This window comes from Lagenorhynchus albirostris, chromosome 9 (assembly GCF_949774975.1).
Source record: "Lagenorhynchus albirostris chromosome 9, mLagAlb1.1, whole genome shotgun sequence".
NCBI lineage: Eukaryota > Metazoa > Chordata > Mammalia > Artiodactyla > Delphinidae > Lagenorhynchus > Lagenorhynchus albirostris.
The window spans coordinates 10,637,488-10,652,138 of NC_083103.1; the positions used below are offsets into that span (position 1 = coordinate 10,637,488).

The 14,651-nt window shown below is 40.7% G+C and overlaps 1 protein-coding gene across 1 annotated transcript in view; it reads right to left on the minus strand.

The window, feature by feature from the left end:
* Positions 1 to 7,201: 7,201 nt before the first annotated feature.
* The window catches only part of STX3 (syntaxin 3), a 139,166-nt gene continuing 131,716 nt past the window's right edge, over positions 7,202 to 14,651 (minus strand). The window contains exon 9 of the mRNA XM_060159072.1: positions 7,202 to 7,710. Within this exon, the coding sequence (XP_060015055.1) occupies positions 7,639 to 7,710 (72 nt within the window). The 3' untranslated portion in view covers positions 7,202 to 7,638. The remainder of the gene's footprint in view (positions 7,711 to 14,651) is intronic.

Sequence of the window (14,651 nt, forward strand, 5' to 3'; positions counted from 1 at the left end):
AAGGGAGAAGCTGGAAAAGAGAAATTGGAAAGCAAGTCCAAAACCCAGCAGGGCAAATTCCATTAGATTTTAAGGCTCAAGAATAATCTTCTTTGGCTCCGTGCTCTGCACTCCAGGCCCACAGGGGCAGCGGCCCCAGCCCTTTGGCCCTGGGCCCTGTGGGCCTGTGGTGGCAGTGTCAGCCCTGCCAAACTCCAAACCACCTTCAGAGTTATTCTCTCCCTTTCCTTGAAGGATAATGCATGTTCAGAGCTGACAGCTCTATTGCCCTATCCTGTAGAATCCCAGAATTCTGACATCAAAGTGTCAGAAATATTGTGTTTTTCCTGGAAGCCTCTTCCCTTGGCTTGTGGTTTATCATCTTCTCTGTGTCTCCATACGTGGTCTTCTCTCTGTGCATGTCTACACCCTAATCTCCTTTTCTTTACAGATGCCAGTCATACTGGATTAAGGCCAATTCACATGACCTCATTTTATATTAGTTATCTCTTTAAAGACCCTATCTCCATAAAATCACACTTTGAGATACTAGGGGTTAGGACTTCAATACATGAATTTGGGGGGTGGCAGAAGTCAGCCCATAACGCACACTTAGGTTTGTCCCATAACTCCAAGACAACTGCAGGTAAGACTAGGAGATGCAGCTTTCCTGTATGCCCAACAAGAACAAATGAGATTAATAAGTATATGACTAGTCTCTATCAAAGTAGGAGAGATAAAATGTTAAATATTTTATAAGACAAAATAAGATAAGGATTGACTATCTTTTGAATTATCCATAATATGACAGAGTAGGTTTTAACTATCTATTAGCACACCAATTTGAAAAGACAATCACATGGGTATACACACACACACACACACACACACACACACACACACACACACACACACACACACACACACAATGGAATATTACTCAGCCATAAAAAAGAATGAAATAAAGCTATCTGCAGCAACATGGATGGACCTAGAGATTATCATACTAAATAAGCCAGAGGACAAATATCATATGATATCACTTATATGTGGAATTTTTTAAAAAAGATAACATGAACTTATTTACAAAAGAGAATAGACTCATAGACATGGAAAACAAACTTATGGTTTCCAAAAAGGAAAAGGAGGGAAGAGGGATAAATTAGGAGTTTGGGATTAACATATATACACCACTATATATAAAACAGATAACCAACAGGAACCTACTGTATAGCACAGGGAACTATACTCAATATTTTGTAATAACCTATAAGGGAAAAGAATCTGAAAAAGAATATATATATATATATATATATATATATACACACACACGTAGATACACATATACATATATATATATATATATATATCTGAATCACTGTGCTGTACACCTGAAACTAACACAACATAAATCAGCTATACTTCATTAAAAAAAATCACATCCAATTTTATCCATGGGTTTGATATAATGTGTCTTAAATTTTTTTAATATTTTCAATTAAAACATTAAATAAAAATAATCAGCATCAGAAACCGCTAATTTTTTGACCGTTTGAATTCAGAGCATTCTATCCTGGTCAAATTTCTCCATTGGTGATGCCCAGCTTCACCCTTAATATAAATATGCATAAGATAAGGAAAGACAGAAATGGGGTTGGCAAACTACAGCCCACGAGTAAAATTTTCCTGAAACACAGCCACGTTCATTCATTTACTTAAACTGCTTTTCACTATAACATCAGAGTTGAGTTGCTGTGAAAGAAACCACAAAGCCTAAAATTCTTATCACTTGGCCCTTTCCAGAAAAAGTTTGCTGACCCCTTGTCTTGATGAAGGAAGTGTTACTAAGCCAGTGTTTCAATGTTTTATTTTGGTTGGCACTCCAGTTTTTATTACCCATGCCATCAAAGAATATCACTTGGGTTGGGCAAGACCAACCCAAGTGATATTTTATACTTGTAAAATAAAAGGACACTGAGAACTCATGTTTCTTCTCTGGAAGATCAGTGTTTGGAAAGAGTATAAATGGCAGTTGAGACTCTGGAAATTAAATGCACTGAAATTATTGCTGCATTAACTCCCCCTGGAAAGTCTTTGTGTACTCTCACGCATAGAAATATTCCAATATGAAGACTGCCGATGGAGATGAAATCCATTGATGGAAGTGAGACTCCGTGACCTACCTTAGCACAGTGGTTAAGAAAATAGATTCTGGAAACAGACTACTAGATTTTCATTTCTATGGACTCTTACTATCTGTGTGACATTATGTAAGCTACCTAAACTGTGTACAAATCAACGCAAAATGGGATATAAGAGTACCTCTCTCATAGGCTTATTGGAAGCACTAAATATGTTAATACAAATACATAATTAGAAAAGTATCTGGCACATAGTAAATGCTTAATATTAGCTATAATTATAATTGAATTGATTTTTTGTTTTTTTCTCTTACCTACTGTTTTGTTCTACTATGTGCTGTAATTGTGAATCTCAGGAGACAGAACGCTGTTGACCATACTCTTTAGCATGGCCACCTAGCATCATTCATCTATGTAAAGACCCTCTTATTATTTTTTTCCTTAATTCAGCATTGCCAATTCCATATCCTACTATATATTGGTCACACTTAAAAATATTTACTATATATCCTTCCATACTACTTTCCAAAATTTTTAACATATATGTACAAATGTGAAAAATATATTTTAATGTACATTTCTAAATAGTTTGGTGCACTATATCTTACGGTTTTCTCTTGCATTTTTCATTTACCTTTCTGTGTTTGAGCTACATGCGTGTTTTTAAATCAAATCAAATGTATTCCTCTTTACTGTTGCATGGTATTCCCTACTATTCTTTCCCACCTCACTGGGGTCCAGCAACTGTGATCTTTCCATTTTCTCAAGCACCCAAAACACCCTCTGTATTAGTTTCCTATGGCTACATAACATATCACCATAAATTTGGCAACACAAAGCAATACCACTCATTACCTTACAGTTCTATAGGTCAGAAGTCCAAGCAGGATCAACTGGGTTCTCTGTTTAGGTTCCCATGAGGCCAAAATCAACATGTCGGCCAGGCTGAGCTTTTATTTGCAGGATCTGGGTTTGAATCTGCTTCCAGCCTCATTCAGGATGTTGTTGACTGAATTCAGTTCCTTGCGGTTATAGACCTGAGGTCCCTTTTCCTTGATGGCTCTCAACCAGGTGTTTCTCAGCTCCTGAAAGCTGCCTGTGTGTCCTCTCCCCTGGCCCCCTCCAGCTTCAGACCAGCAAGAGGGCTGATCCTCCTCACGTTCCCAAATCTCTCTAATGACTGCTGCCACCAGCTAGAGAAGACTCTCTGCCTTTAAAGGGCCTGTGGGATTAGATTAGTCCCACCCAGATAATCTCCATTTTGATTAACTCAAAGTCAACTGAAAAAAAAAAATCCCCTTCTGCTTATAAAGCAACATAATTACGGGAATGACATTTCAGCATATTCACAGCTTCTACCACACTAACAGAGGAGGAGTTACACAAGAGAGTGGGCCGTTACAAGCCTCCACAACTCCCTAAACCCGAAGCAAGAGCTCTGTGACAATGTAACGGTACTTTCACAGGCCTAAAGATGACAAAGTTCTAGAAACCCTCAAATGGTACATTTTGCTTACGTGTCCCACTAATCTGCAATTTTGAGCATAAAATACCAAACTTTAGGAGGTTGAGCTAATAGGACCTTCTCTAATGCTGTCCAAAATGTGGTTAACTACCAACCTCTGAGCATGGCTTCGGCTGCTATAACTCAGGAAGCAGCCGGCCCCTCACAACTTCCTGTTTCCTGAGTGGGCTTTGGCTCAGGGTTTGACCAAATGAAGGGCTTCCTCCTACTAGGGTGGCTGCTCCTCCTTGTTTCTGAGATGTGGACTAGTTCTATAGGCCAGAAATGTATGACAATAGAATTTCTGGATCTGTAAGTATCATGCAGCCATGAATATTAGATACTATTGTTTTGTACATCTTTGTTCATTATTGCTTTCGATATTTTATTGTATGATCATGCCACAAATTATGTGTCCAGTCTTTGCTGAAGGACATTTAACTTGCCACCAGTTGCTAGTTTTCATAATGTTGCTCTTTACATCCTTGTACACAGCTCCTCCTGCGTATGTATGAGTGTTCCTTCTAGGGTGCAGTTCCAAGGGAGTGGAAATGCTAGGGTGCATGAGCGTGTATATGTGCACACTCACAGAGTATGCAATTCTACTATTTCCTAGATAGTTAGCAATTCCTCAATACAGTTATTGTACTTGTTTATCCTCCCTCTAGAGTTTCTCCACACCCTCACCAACACTTGGTTTCAGGAAACAATATTTGCCAGTCTGGAAGGGGAAAAGGGTGCTTCTGGATTTTAATTAACTGTGTCATGATTACTAATGAGATTGCTTTTATCACATTTCCTCTTTTGTATACTGCCTGTTGATGGCTTTTGTCCATTTTGTATCAGAATATGTTTTATTTTTCATTTTATATTGGAGTATGGTTGATTAACAATGTTGTGATAGTTTCAGGTGTACAACAAAGGGATTCTGTTATACATACACGTACATCTATCCTTTTTCAAATTCTTTTCCCATTTACATTATTATAGCATATTGAGCAGAATTTGTTTTTCAATTGATTTGCATGACATTCTTTATACATTCTGGATACTAATCCTTGTGGATTTGCAAAGTATTACGTTATTTCTTAACAGTGTTTACGGCAACTTTGGGAACAGAAATGTTTAATTATTTTGTATTGTGGTAAAAAAACTTAACATGAGATCTACCCTCTTAAAAAGTGTACCATACAATATTGTTAGCTATAGGCACAATGTTGTACAACAGAGCCCTAGAACTCACTCATCTTGCCTAACTGAAACTTTGTACCTGTTAAATAAAAACTCCTCATTTCCCCTCCCCCAGTCCTGGCAACCACCATTTAACTGTCTGCTTCTATGAGTTTGAATCTTTTAGTTAAACATATATAATAACTCTTTCTCTTTTTTGTGTATCTATTATATATTTTTGGTTTCTGGGTACCATGAGGTTAATATAAAGCAACCTATATACATATATGTGATTATTTTAAGTTGCTGATCGCTTAATTTTAAATGCATTTTAACAACCCTTCATTTTTACTACCCTCTCCTCATGATGGCTGTTTTTGACATCATACCTTACATTTTTTTGTTTTGTGTATCCCTTAACTGCTTATTGCAGACATCATTTTACTACTTTTGTCTTTTAACCTTCCTTTGTACATGGTTGACTTACTACCTGTATTGTATATTTACCTTTCCTGATGAGCTTTTTCCTTTCATAATTTTCATGTTTCTAGTCGTGGCCTTTTCTTTTTTGCTTGGAGAAGTCCTTTTAATATTTCTTATAAAGCTGGTTTGGTGATGCTGAACTCTTTTAGCTTTTGCTTGTCTGTAAATCTGAATGAGAGCCTTGCTGGGTAGAGTATTCTTGGTTGTAGGCGTTTCCCTTTCATCACTTTAACTATATCATGCCACTCCTTTCTGGCTGGCAGAGTTTCTGCTGAAACTTCAGCTGACAGCCTAGTGGGAGTTCCCTTGTATGTGACTTGTTGTTTTTCCCTTGCTGGTTTTAATATTCTCTTGTCTTTAATTTTTGCCATTTAATTACAATGTGTCTTGGTGTGGACCTCTTTTGATGAATCCTGTTTGGGACTCTCTGTGCTTTCTGGACTTGGGTGACTGTTTGCTTTGCCAGGTTAGGGAAGTTTTCAGCTATTATGTCTTCAAGTACGTTCTCAGACCTTTTTCTCTTTCTCCTCCTTCTGGGACCCCTATAATGTGAATGTTAGGATGTTTGATGTTGGCCCAGAGGTCTCTTAAACTGTCCTCACTTCTTTTCGTTCTGTTTTCTGTTCAGCGTCAGTGATTTCCACTACTGTCTTCCAGCTTGCTGGTCGTTCCTCTGTATCATTTAATCTCCTGTTGATTCCTTCTAGTGTCTTTTTCATTTCAGTTATTGTATTCTTCATCTGTTTGTGTCTTCTTAAATTTTATAACTCTTCATTAAAAACTTCTCATTCTCACTCTGTTCACCCAGTCTTCTCCCGAGTTCCCTGAGCATTTTTATGATCATTACCTTGAACTCTTTATCTGTTAGATTGCCTATCTCCATTTCACTTAGTTCTTCTCTGGGGGTTTTATCTTGCTCCTTCATTTGGAACGTGTTCATCTATCTCCTCATTTTGCCTAATTTGCAGTTTTTATTTTTATGTATATGGTAGGTTGATTACATTTCCCAGCCTTGGAGAAGTGGCCCTTTGTAGGCGATGTCCTATGTGTCCCAGCAGTGCACTGCCCCCTGGTCACCAGAGCTCTATCTTCTAGGGATTCCCCCCTACCCCGTCATGCAGGCTGTGTGGGTCCTTCTGATGTGGTGGGCTATGAGTGGTCTTGTAGGCATGGCTGGTCCCAGGTCTGATTGGTTGCCAGGGCCTGCCTGGAGGCTGCCAGTTGCTGGTTGGCTGAGCTAGGTCATGAGAAGTCTGGCTGTGAAAATCTGGGGGTCTCTGGGGTAGTGGTTGCTCACTGGTGGGCAGAGCCAGGTTCTGGGTTGAGTGATTATGGGGCCAGAATTCCCAGATCTAGTGTCAGCCTCCTGGTGGGTGAGGCCAGTTCCTGACACAGCCGGCTGCAGGGTTGAGGGTGTCCTGAAGCTTGTGTCAGCCCACTAGTGAGTAGGGCTGAGATCCAGCAGGTCCCCAGACTGGTGCTGCCTACTGGTGGGCAGAGCTGTGTCCCAGACTCTCTGGCTGTAGGGCCCTGGGATATCCAGTCTAGTGCCTGCGTACTGGGCCAGGTCCTGGGCTCTGTGGTGGACAGAGCCATGCCCAGGGATGGCTGTGGGTTCAGGGGTCTTAAGGCAGCCCGCCTACTAGTGGATGGGGCTGTGTCCCCACCCAGCTAGTTGCTTAGCCTGAGGCATTCCAGTATTGGTGCCTACAGGCTGGTGGGCAGGGCTGGGCAGTCCTGAGGCTAATAAGCTAGAGGGAAGATTACAAAATGGTCCCTGCCAGCACCCGTGTCCATGTGATAGAACAAGCTTCATAAAATGGCTGCCACCAGCGTCGATGTCCCCAGGGTGAGCTCCAGTTGCCTCCTGCCTCTCTAGGAGCCTCTCCAAGATCAGCAGGTGAGTCTGACCCAGGCTCCTTTCAAATTACTGCTCTACCCTGGGTCCCAGAACCAGGTGTGAGATCTTGTGAAAGCCCTTTAAAAGTGGAGTCTTTGTTTCCCACAGCCTCTGGGTCGCCTAAAATCAAGCCCCACTGGCCTTCAAACCCAGGTGTTCTGGGGGGCTTGTCCTCCCAGTGCAGGCCCCCCAGGTTGGGGAGCCTGATGTGGGGCTTAGACCCCTTGCTCCTCGGGGAGAACTCTGAAATTGTAATTATCCTCTTGTTTGTGGGTTGCCCATTCAGGGATATGGGTCTTGACTATACCACATCCTCCCCCAACCACACCTGTTTTGTTGAGGTTCCTTCTTTATATTTCTAGTTGTAGAGCATCTTTTTTCCGGTAGATTCCAGTCTTTCTCATCAATAGTTGCTCTATAAATAGTTGTCATTTTTGGTGTGCCCATGAGAGGAGGTGAACTCAGGGTCTTCCCGCTGTGCCATCTTGACTCAGCTCCTCAGGAGCGGCCGTTTTTATTGAAGAGTAACTCCTCTGAAAGGAAAGGGAGAAAGAAGCGATCAGGCGAAGTCCTCAGACAAAGGCTGAGACGTGACTGTCTCTGTGCTAGTCCAACAAGGGATTCTAAAACTTGCCCTTTAGGGGAGTCCCAGCTTGGGCAGCAATGGCAAGACTGCCGTTTTCCAATGGACTACCATGTTCCAATCTTGCTGAGGCATGGGTTGGAACCCCCAAGAGAAGAGTCTGATCTCTGCCCAAAGGCTAAAGCTGTTCTGGGATGGGCAATGCATCTTTCCTTGAAAGGAAATAAGAGCAGCACATCTGTGGATGCCACAAATAACAAGTTGGTTCAACCCGAAGAACAGTCCACAAACAAAGATACCTAAATAGATCTAAAGACATGTATTTCCTTTTTCTCCCATTTTATCCAAAAAGGAGTTTCTAAAAATTGCCTTTGATTTGGTACTCAAAGAAAAATTTAACAGGCTAGGCCAAAAGAGAGGGTAAAGAGATTGATTCTGCACGATGGCTGAGGTAAGGAAACTTACAAGTAGCATTTCTTAACATTGCTCAATGGTCATGAAGCTTTCTTTAAGTACCCGGTTTCTAAAGTACTTCCAGAACAGAAATTATGGTTTTTAATTGTTTGTATTGGGACACTAACTGGGGTCATTTTAAATAAGAGTTTAACCCCTAAAACTTTGTCTAGAATTTTATAACCCAAACTAAGGTAAAATATCTTTCAATTCCAACATCAGTAGATACCTGGATCCTAAAAATAATATTATTAAGAGTACAGAATGGTGGTTTTGAGTGTGCAGGTAACCCACAGTAAAGGGTAACCCAGAAGACTCCTAAGGTTAGGATTCAAAGACTTCCTAAAAGAACTAAATGCCTGCATAACAATGTGTTTTGAAGATTGAAATTGTCAAGTATCCATAACCATCCGTAACACCACGCATATAATACTATAAATGAATCACTGTTGTCTGAAAGACAGAGTCTGAAAGATAGAACATTCTATCTCAAGATCTATACACAAACATTTACTCTTCTTTTCTTAGAAACAATGAACACAGGATCTGTGCTCTGTGTTTTTGTCTTTTCAGGAATCTGACTATGTACCATTGGATCATTCCCCTGTGCGCCCTCTCTTCCATGAGAGAGAAATCTGGCCATCCGCTTGCATACTCTATGCAAGTTCCTATGCATACTCAGGAACTCTATTCCTACAGCTGCTTAAGAATTGTGCATCAAATAGGCATCCAAACTTAGTAGTTTTCAGAAAGCTGTGATTCGTTATGCTATAAGCCATCCCTCACTTTAAAAAATAACTTACTTCTAGTCAAAGAGGAAATTAAAGATATCTAGAGACAGGGACTTCCTTGGCGGTCTAGTGGTTAAGACTCCATGCTTCCACTGCAGGGGCACGGGTTCAATCCCTGGTTGGGGAACTAAGATCCTGCATGCCACATGGCACAGCCAAAAAGAAAAAAACCTAGAGACAAATGAAAACGAAAACATGACAATCCAAAATCCATGGGAGGAGGCAGCAAAGCAGTTCTATGAGGTAAGTTTATAGTGATACAGTCTTACCTCAGGACACAAGAAAAATCTCAAATAAACAACCTAACATTAGACCTAAAGCAACTAGAGAAAGAAGATCAAACAAAACCCAAAGGTAGTGGAAGGAAAGAAATTGCGAAGATCAGAACAGAAATAAATGAAAGGTACAATCTCCCAAGACTGAACTAGGAAGAAATAGAAAATATGAACAGACCAATTACAAGTACTGAAATTGAATCTGTGATTTTAAAACTCCCAACAAACAAAAGTCTGGGACCAGATGGCTTCATAGGCGAATTCCATCAAATATTTAGAGAAGAGTTAACATCTATCCTTCTGAAACTATTCCAAAAATTGCAGAGGAAGGAATACTTCTGAACTCATTCTATGAGGCCACCATCACCCTGATACCAAAACCAGACAAAGATACTACAAAAAAAGCAAATTATAGGCCAATATCACTGATGAACACAGATGCAAAAATCCTCAACAAAGTACTAGCAAACTGAATCCAACAATACATTAAAAGGGTCATACACCATGAACAAGTGGGATTTATCCCAGGGATGCAAGGACTTTTTAATATCCACCAATCAGTCAGTGTGATACACCACATTAACAAATTGAAGAATAAAAGCCATATGATTACCTAAATAGATGCAGAAAAAGCTTTTGATAAAATTCAACATCCATTTATGATAAAAACTCTCCAGAAAGTGGGCATAGAGGAAACATACCTCAACATAATAAAGGCCATATATGACAAACCCACAGTTAACACCACACTCAATGGTAAAAAGCTGAAAGCCTTTCCTCTAAGATCAGGAACAAGACAAGGATGTCCAGTCTCACCACTTGTCTTGGAAGTCCTAGCCAAGACATGGAAGTAACCTAAATATCAATAGACAGATGAATGGATAAAGAAGATGTGGTAGGGGCTTCCCTGGTGGCGCAGCGGTTGGGAGTCCGCCTGCCAATGCAGGGGACACGGGTTCGTGCCCCGGTCCAGGAAGATCCCACATGCCGTGGAATGGCTAGGCCCGTGAGCCATGGCCGCTGAGCCTGCGCGTCCGGAGCCTGTGCTCCGCAACGGGAGAGGCCACAACAGTGAGAGACCCGCGTACTGAAAAAAAAAAAAAAAGATGTGGTACATATATACAATGGAATATTACTCAGCCATAAAAAAGAATGAAATAATGCCATTTGCAACAACAGGAATGGACCTAGAGAGTATCATATTAAGTGAGATAAACCAAACAGAGAAAGACAAATATCATATGATATCACTTATATGTGGACTCTAAGATACAAATGAACTTATATACAAAACAGAGATAGACCCACAGACATAGAAAACAAAGTTATGTTTACCAAAGGTGAAAGGGGCTGGGAATAGCAATAGATTAGGAGTTTGGGATTAACATATACACACTACTATATATAAAATAGATCACCAACAAGGACCTACTGTATAGCACAGGGAACTGTACTCAATATTTTATAATAACCTATAAAGGAAAAGAATTTGAAAAAATTATATATATATATACATATATATGTGTGTGTGTGTGTGTGTATAATTGAATCACTTTGCTCTACACCTAAAACTAACACAACATTGTAAATCAACTATAATTAGAAAAACAAAACTAAAGAGCTATACAATCTATGCTCTTATCCACCATCTGTGGCTGAACTGTGGTATTTTCTGAAATTCTACATTTAATAAGAGGCTGCCAACAGTTAAACCGGAAACTAACTGATATGTGGGACTCACTAGGAAGACTTACGTATCCAACAAAACTCAAAAGTCTGTGTTTGGTTCCTTGGAATGTACTGCAGGACAGTTAAAAAGTGTCTATCTGCAGACACCTGATAGAACACAGAAATTTAAATGGAAGTTATTTCATATGTCATGAGAAGGTTTGCACATTTAAACTAAGAAGTTGATAACATATGAGTGCTGTCTGAAATGACCTTCATGTCTGTTGACTCTCATTTACCTTTCAACCCACGGGAAAAAACTATCTTCATCTTAAAGGGTCTAGGAAGTTCTATTCACTCAATGAAGCAGAAGTTATTGGATTCAGAAGATACATATGTAAGTTATACAGAGTTTTAAATAGAGCAAGAAAACAATGTTAGTTAACCAAAAAGGATTACTTTAGAACACTAAAGTTACCACATTTTTCAAACAATTTAGCTGGTAATAGATGTCCTCACCATTTTGGGACATTATTGCATGATTAAGGGTATTATTGTAGCTACTCATAACTTATATAAATGATTTGGGACACTGTCTAGTAATGTTAACATCTCATTATTATGAGGAAAATGTATCAAGTCCAAAACACTCCTCTGCAAACACTAAGTGGTAATAATAGTACAGTTGTACAAAAACACTTCCCAAGAATAAGTTTAGAATGGAAATTAGATATTATAAAATGCTATGAAGAAGGACCCCAAAAAAGGTTAAGCTCAGAGATGCAAGATGAACACTGCTACAATACAGTTGGTCCTAAGTCAAACTATTGTTTGAATTTAGTATTTTGGGGTGACCTGGAAAAAGGCAATAGTAATACCAAAAGTCTTACTACAGTATTTATTGTGCTTTAAATTTTTGACATTTCTCCATTTCTGTTCACCAACACATCCATCTTCTCTTATTTTGTGGGGATAAAAATAAGTCTTTATTGAAGTATGAGATCTTCAGCAAGATTGTTTCCTGCCCTCATCCCACCTGTAGTGAGGCTATGGCTAGAAGTGCCTGGGGCACCACGTGGGGCTACTGAGAGCTTCCCACAGACATCTCCCCTTTCAGAACCAACGTCATGGCTGGCCCACTATTGTGGTTTTTCTTAGGATTGCAAGATGCCCTCAGCAATAACCATCAGGAAAGTCTGAAAGACAAGGGTTCTTACTCACAGGTCCTGGAGGGTACACAGCCTATCTAGGGCCACACGATGAGGTCACAGGTAGAGAGGGAGCCCAGGCCTGGGGTTCTGCTTTTATTGGGGTCCAGGGTTGGGGACCTAGGTTTTTGCAGACACACCCTTTACTGATGAGTTTATAACATTAGGAGTAGGAATGAAAGAGGCCAAATGGTCAGTTACCTAAGTCAATGAGAGATGGGGCCTGACTCTATCTGGTGATGTGTTTTTTTGAGATAGCCATCTTTGAAGTGGATGCATCGGCAACCAAAAGCTTAAGTCAGGCACTTGCATTATAATCCAGAAAACCGTCAGGAGTTTATACTACAAAGATATACATTATATAATGTAGAGCTATAGCTATGTACGCTAAGAGGGTGAAACAAAACCAAAAGAAGAGTATTTCATGACACATGAAAATTAGGTGAAATTCAAAGTTCAGTGTCCATAAAAAAAAAAAGTGTTATTGAAACACAGACATGCTCATTCATTTGCATATCGTCTATTGCTACTTTTGAGCTACAATGACAGAATAGTTGCAATAGATATCATGGTTTACAAGGCATGGCTCACAAAACCTAAAATATTTGCTGTCTGCCCCTTTCCAGAAAAAGTGTGCCAACCCAACTAGAGGGTCCTGCGTAGAGGATACCCCAAGTACATAAATGAAAAGGGAAAACTCACTCTTGGTCTCCTACTTTAGTAAATGCCCTCATTCTTAGTAGAAAACCTACTTTTCCCTCATTCTGCATTGTTTGAAAGCAAAATTAGTCGCATGGCACCTTATTACAAAGACAGATTCGGAACAAGTATTTGGACTTTATAAAAGCAAAAAGACAAATATGTGAGAAATGCATCCTACTCTTACCTGAATCTCAATCTCACAAGCCATGACAGGGTCAAACCAAACCAAACCAAAACAAAAAAGCCTACCTCAAATCAGTCTGCCAACTCATGGGTCACTGGACCCAAATATCATTCATTGCCTTATACACATTTTTGAGATTCAGTCTCCTCTTCCATAACTAAGAAATCAAAGTAAAAGAAGTCCCATTCTATCCCTGTTGAAATAGAAAAATATCATGTTGCAATTCTGATGCCCTTCCCCAAAAGTACTCAGGGAAACTCAGCACAGCCAGGTGACAAGAATTAAGAAATATTCCAGGGCTTCCCTGGTGGCGCAGTGGTTGAGAGTCCGCCTGCCGATGCTGGGAACATGGGTTCGTGCCCCGGTCCGGGAAGATCCCACGTGCCACGGAGCGGCTGGGCCCGTGAGCCATGGCCGCTGAGCCTGCGCGTCCGGAGCCTGCGCGTCCGGAGCCTGTGCTCCGCAAGCAACGGGAGAGGCCACAGCAGTGAGAGGCCCGCGTACCGAAAAAAAAAAAAAAATTCCAGTAAAGATGAGTGATCCCTACCCATCGGCACACAATTTTTAAGCCCTGCCCTTCCCCACCCAGTTTCCATTTTTACCCACCACTATCACTTTAAACCACTTGCTGCAATATGAAATGATCAATTATTTGTTGTTTATTGTCTATCTTCTATGCCAGAAAGTCAGCTCCATGAGTTCAGTGGCCTTGTGTTTCCTGCCAACTGCAGGGACCTAAAGCAGGGTCTGGCATTGAACAAGTGCTCAAACATTGTTCATTAATATGTGGGAAAGAGAAGTTTGACAAGAAAGGAAAAATCACCCGTTTGTTTCCCCGTGTTCAGAGAAGAGAAATAAAAGGCATACAGTATCACTTTCAAGAAAAGAAAAAAGAAAAAAGAGAGATTTTTTTGGACAGTGAGTTGGTTCTTGAAGATGAAAATCTCTGCTGGGAGAAAAGATAGCCTCTCATGCTAGACTGAAAATACCTCAAGGCTCAGACCTTTGCTTTAGACTCTAGATCTTCATTCTCTGCCCCGCTCCCCTGCAGCATAGACTAGGACCCTCCCCTGCCCCCTCCACAAATACACAGGCACACACACAGGTGATCTTGGAGAGACAGCAGTGAGCAGTCCCAAAGAGAGATCTCAGTTCCCTGCCCAGGAATTCAACCTGGGCAGCCTGGATGAAAACCAGGACTCCTAGCCACTAGACCACCAGGGGCTAGAGGCTAGAAGCAAAGTTCCCCTGGCTCTTACCCCCATTGAAAGCAAGAGTGTTTCAAGGAGGCAAAAACTGTAAAAACAGGTACAAAGTTTATTATTAGAGACACAGCATAACATATGGGAGAGCACACAGAGAAATAGTTTGTCTAAGTCAGAAGCAAGGCAGAAAGGATATGGACGTCCTCTCTAATGAGGAGTGCAGTCCTTCCGGGTCTTTGTTTACATTTGGCCAATTACCTTGTTTCTCTTTCACACCTGACCTGTCCTAGGAGTCTCCCCAACATATATGTGCAACGTTTTGCTAAGATGGATCCCACTGCAGAGGCCTATGGGTGCATGTCCACACTTATTATGGGGTGGCACCCCCTCCCCTTTTGTTCCCCA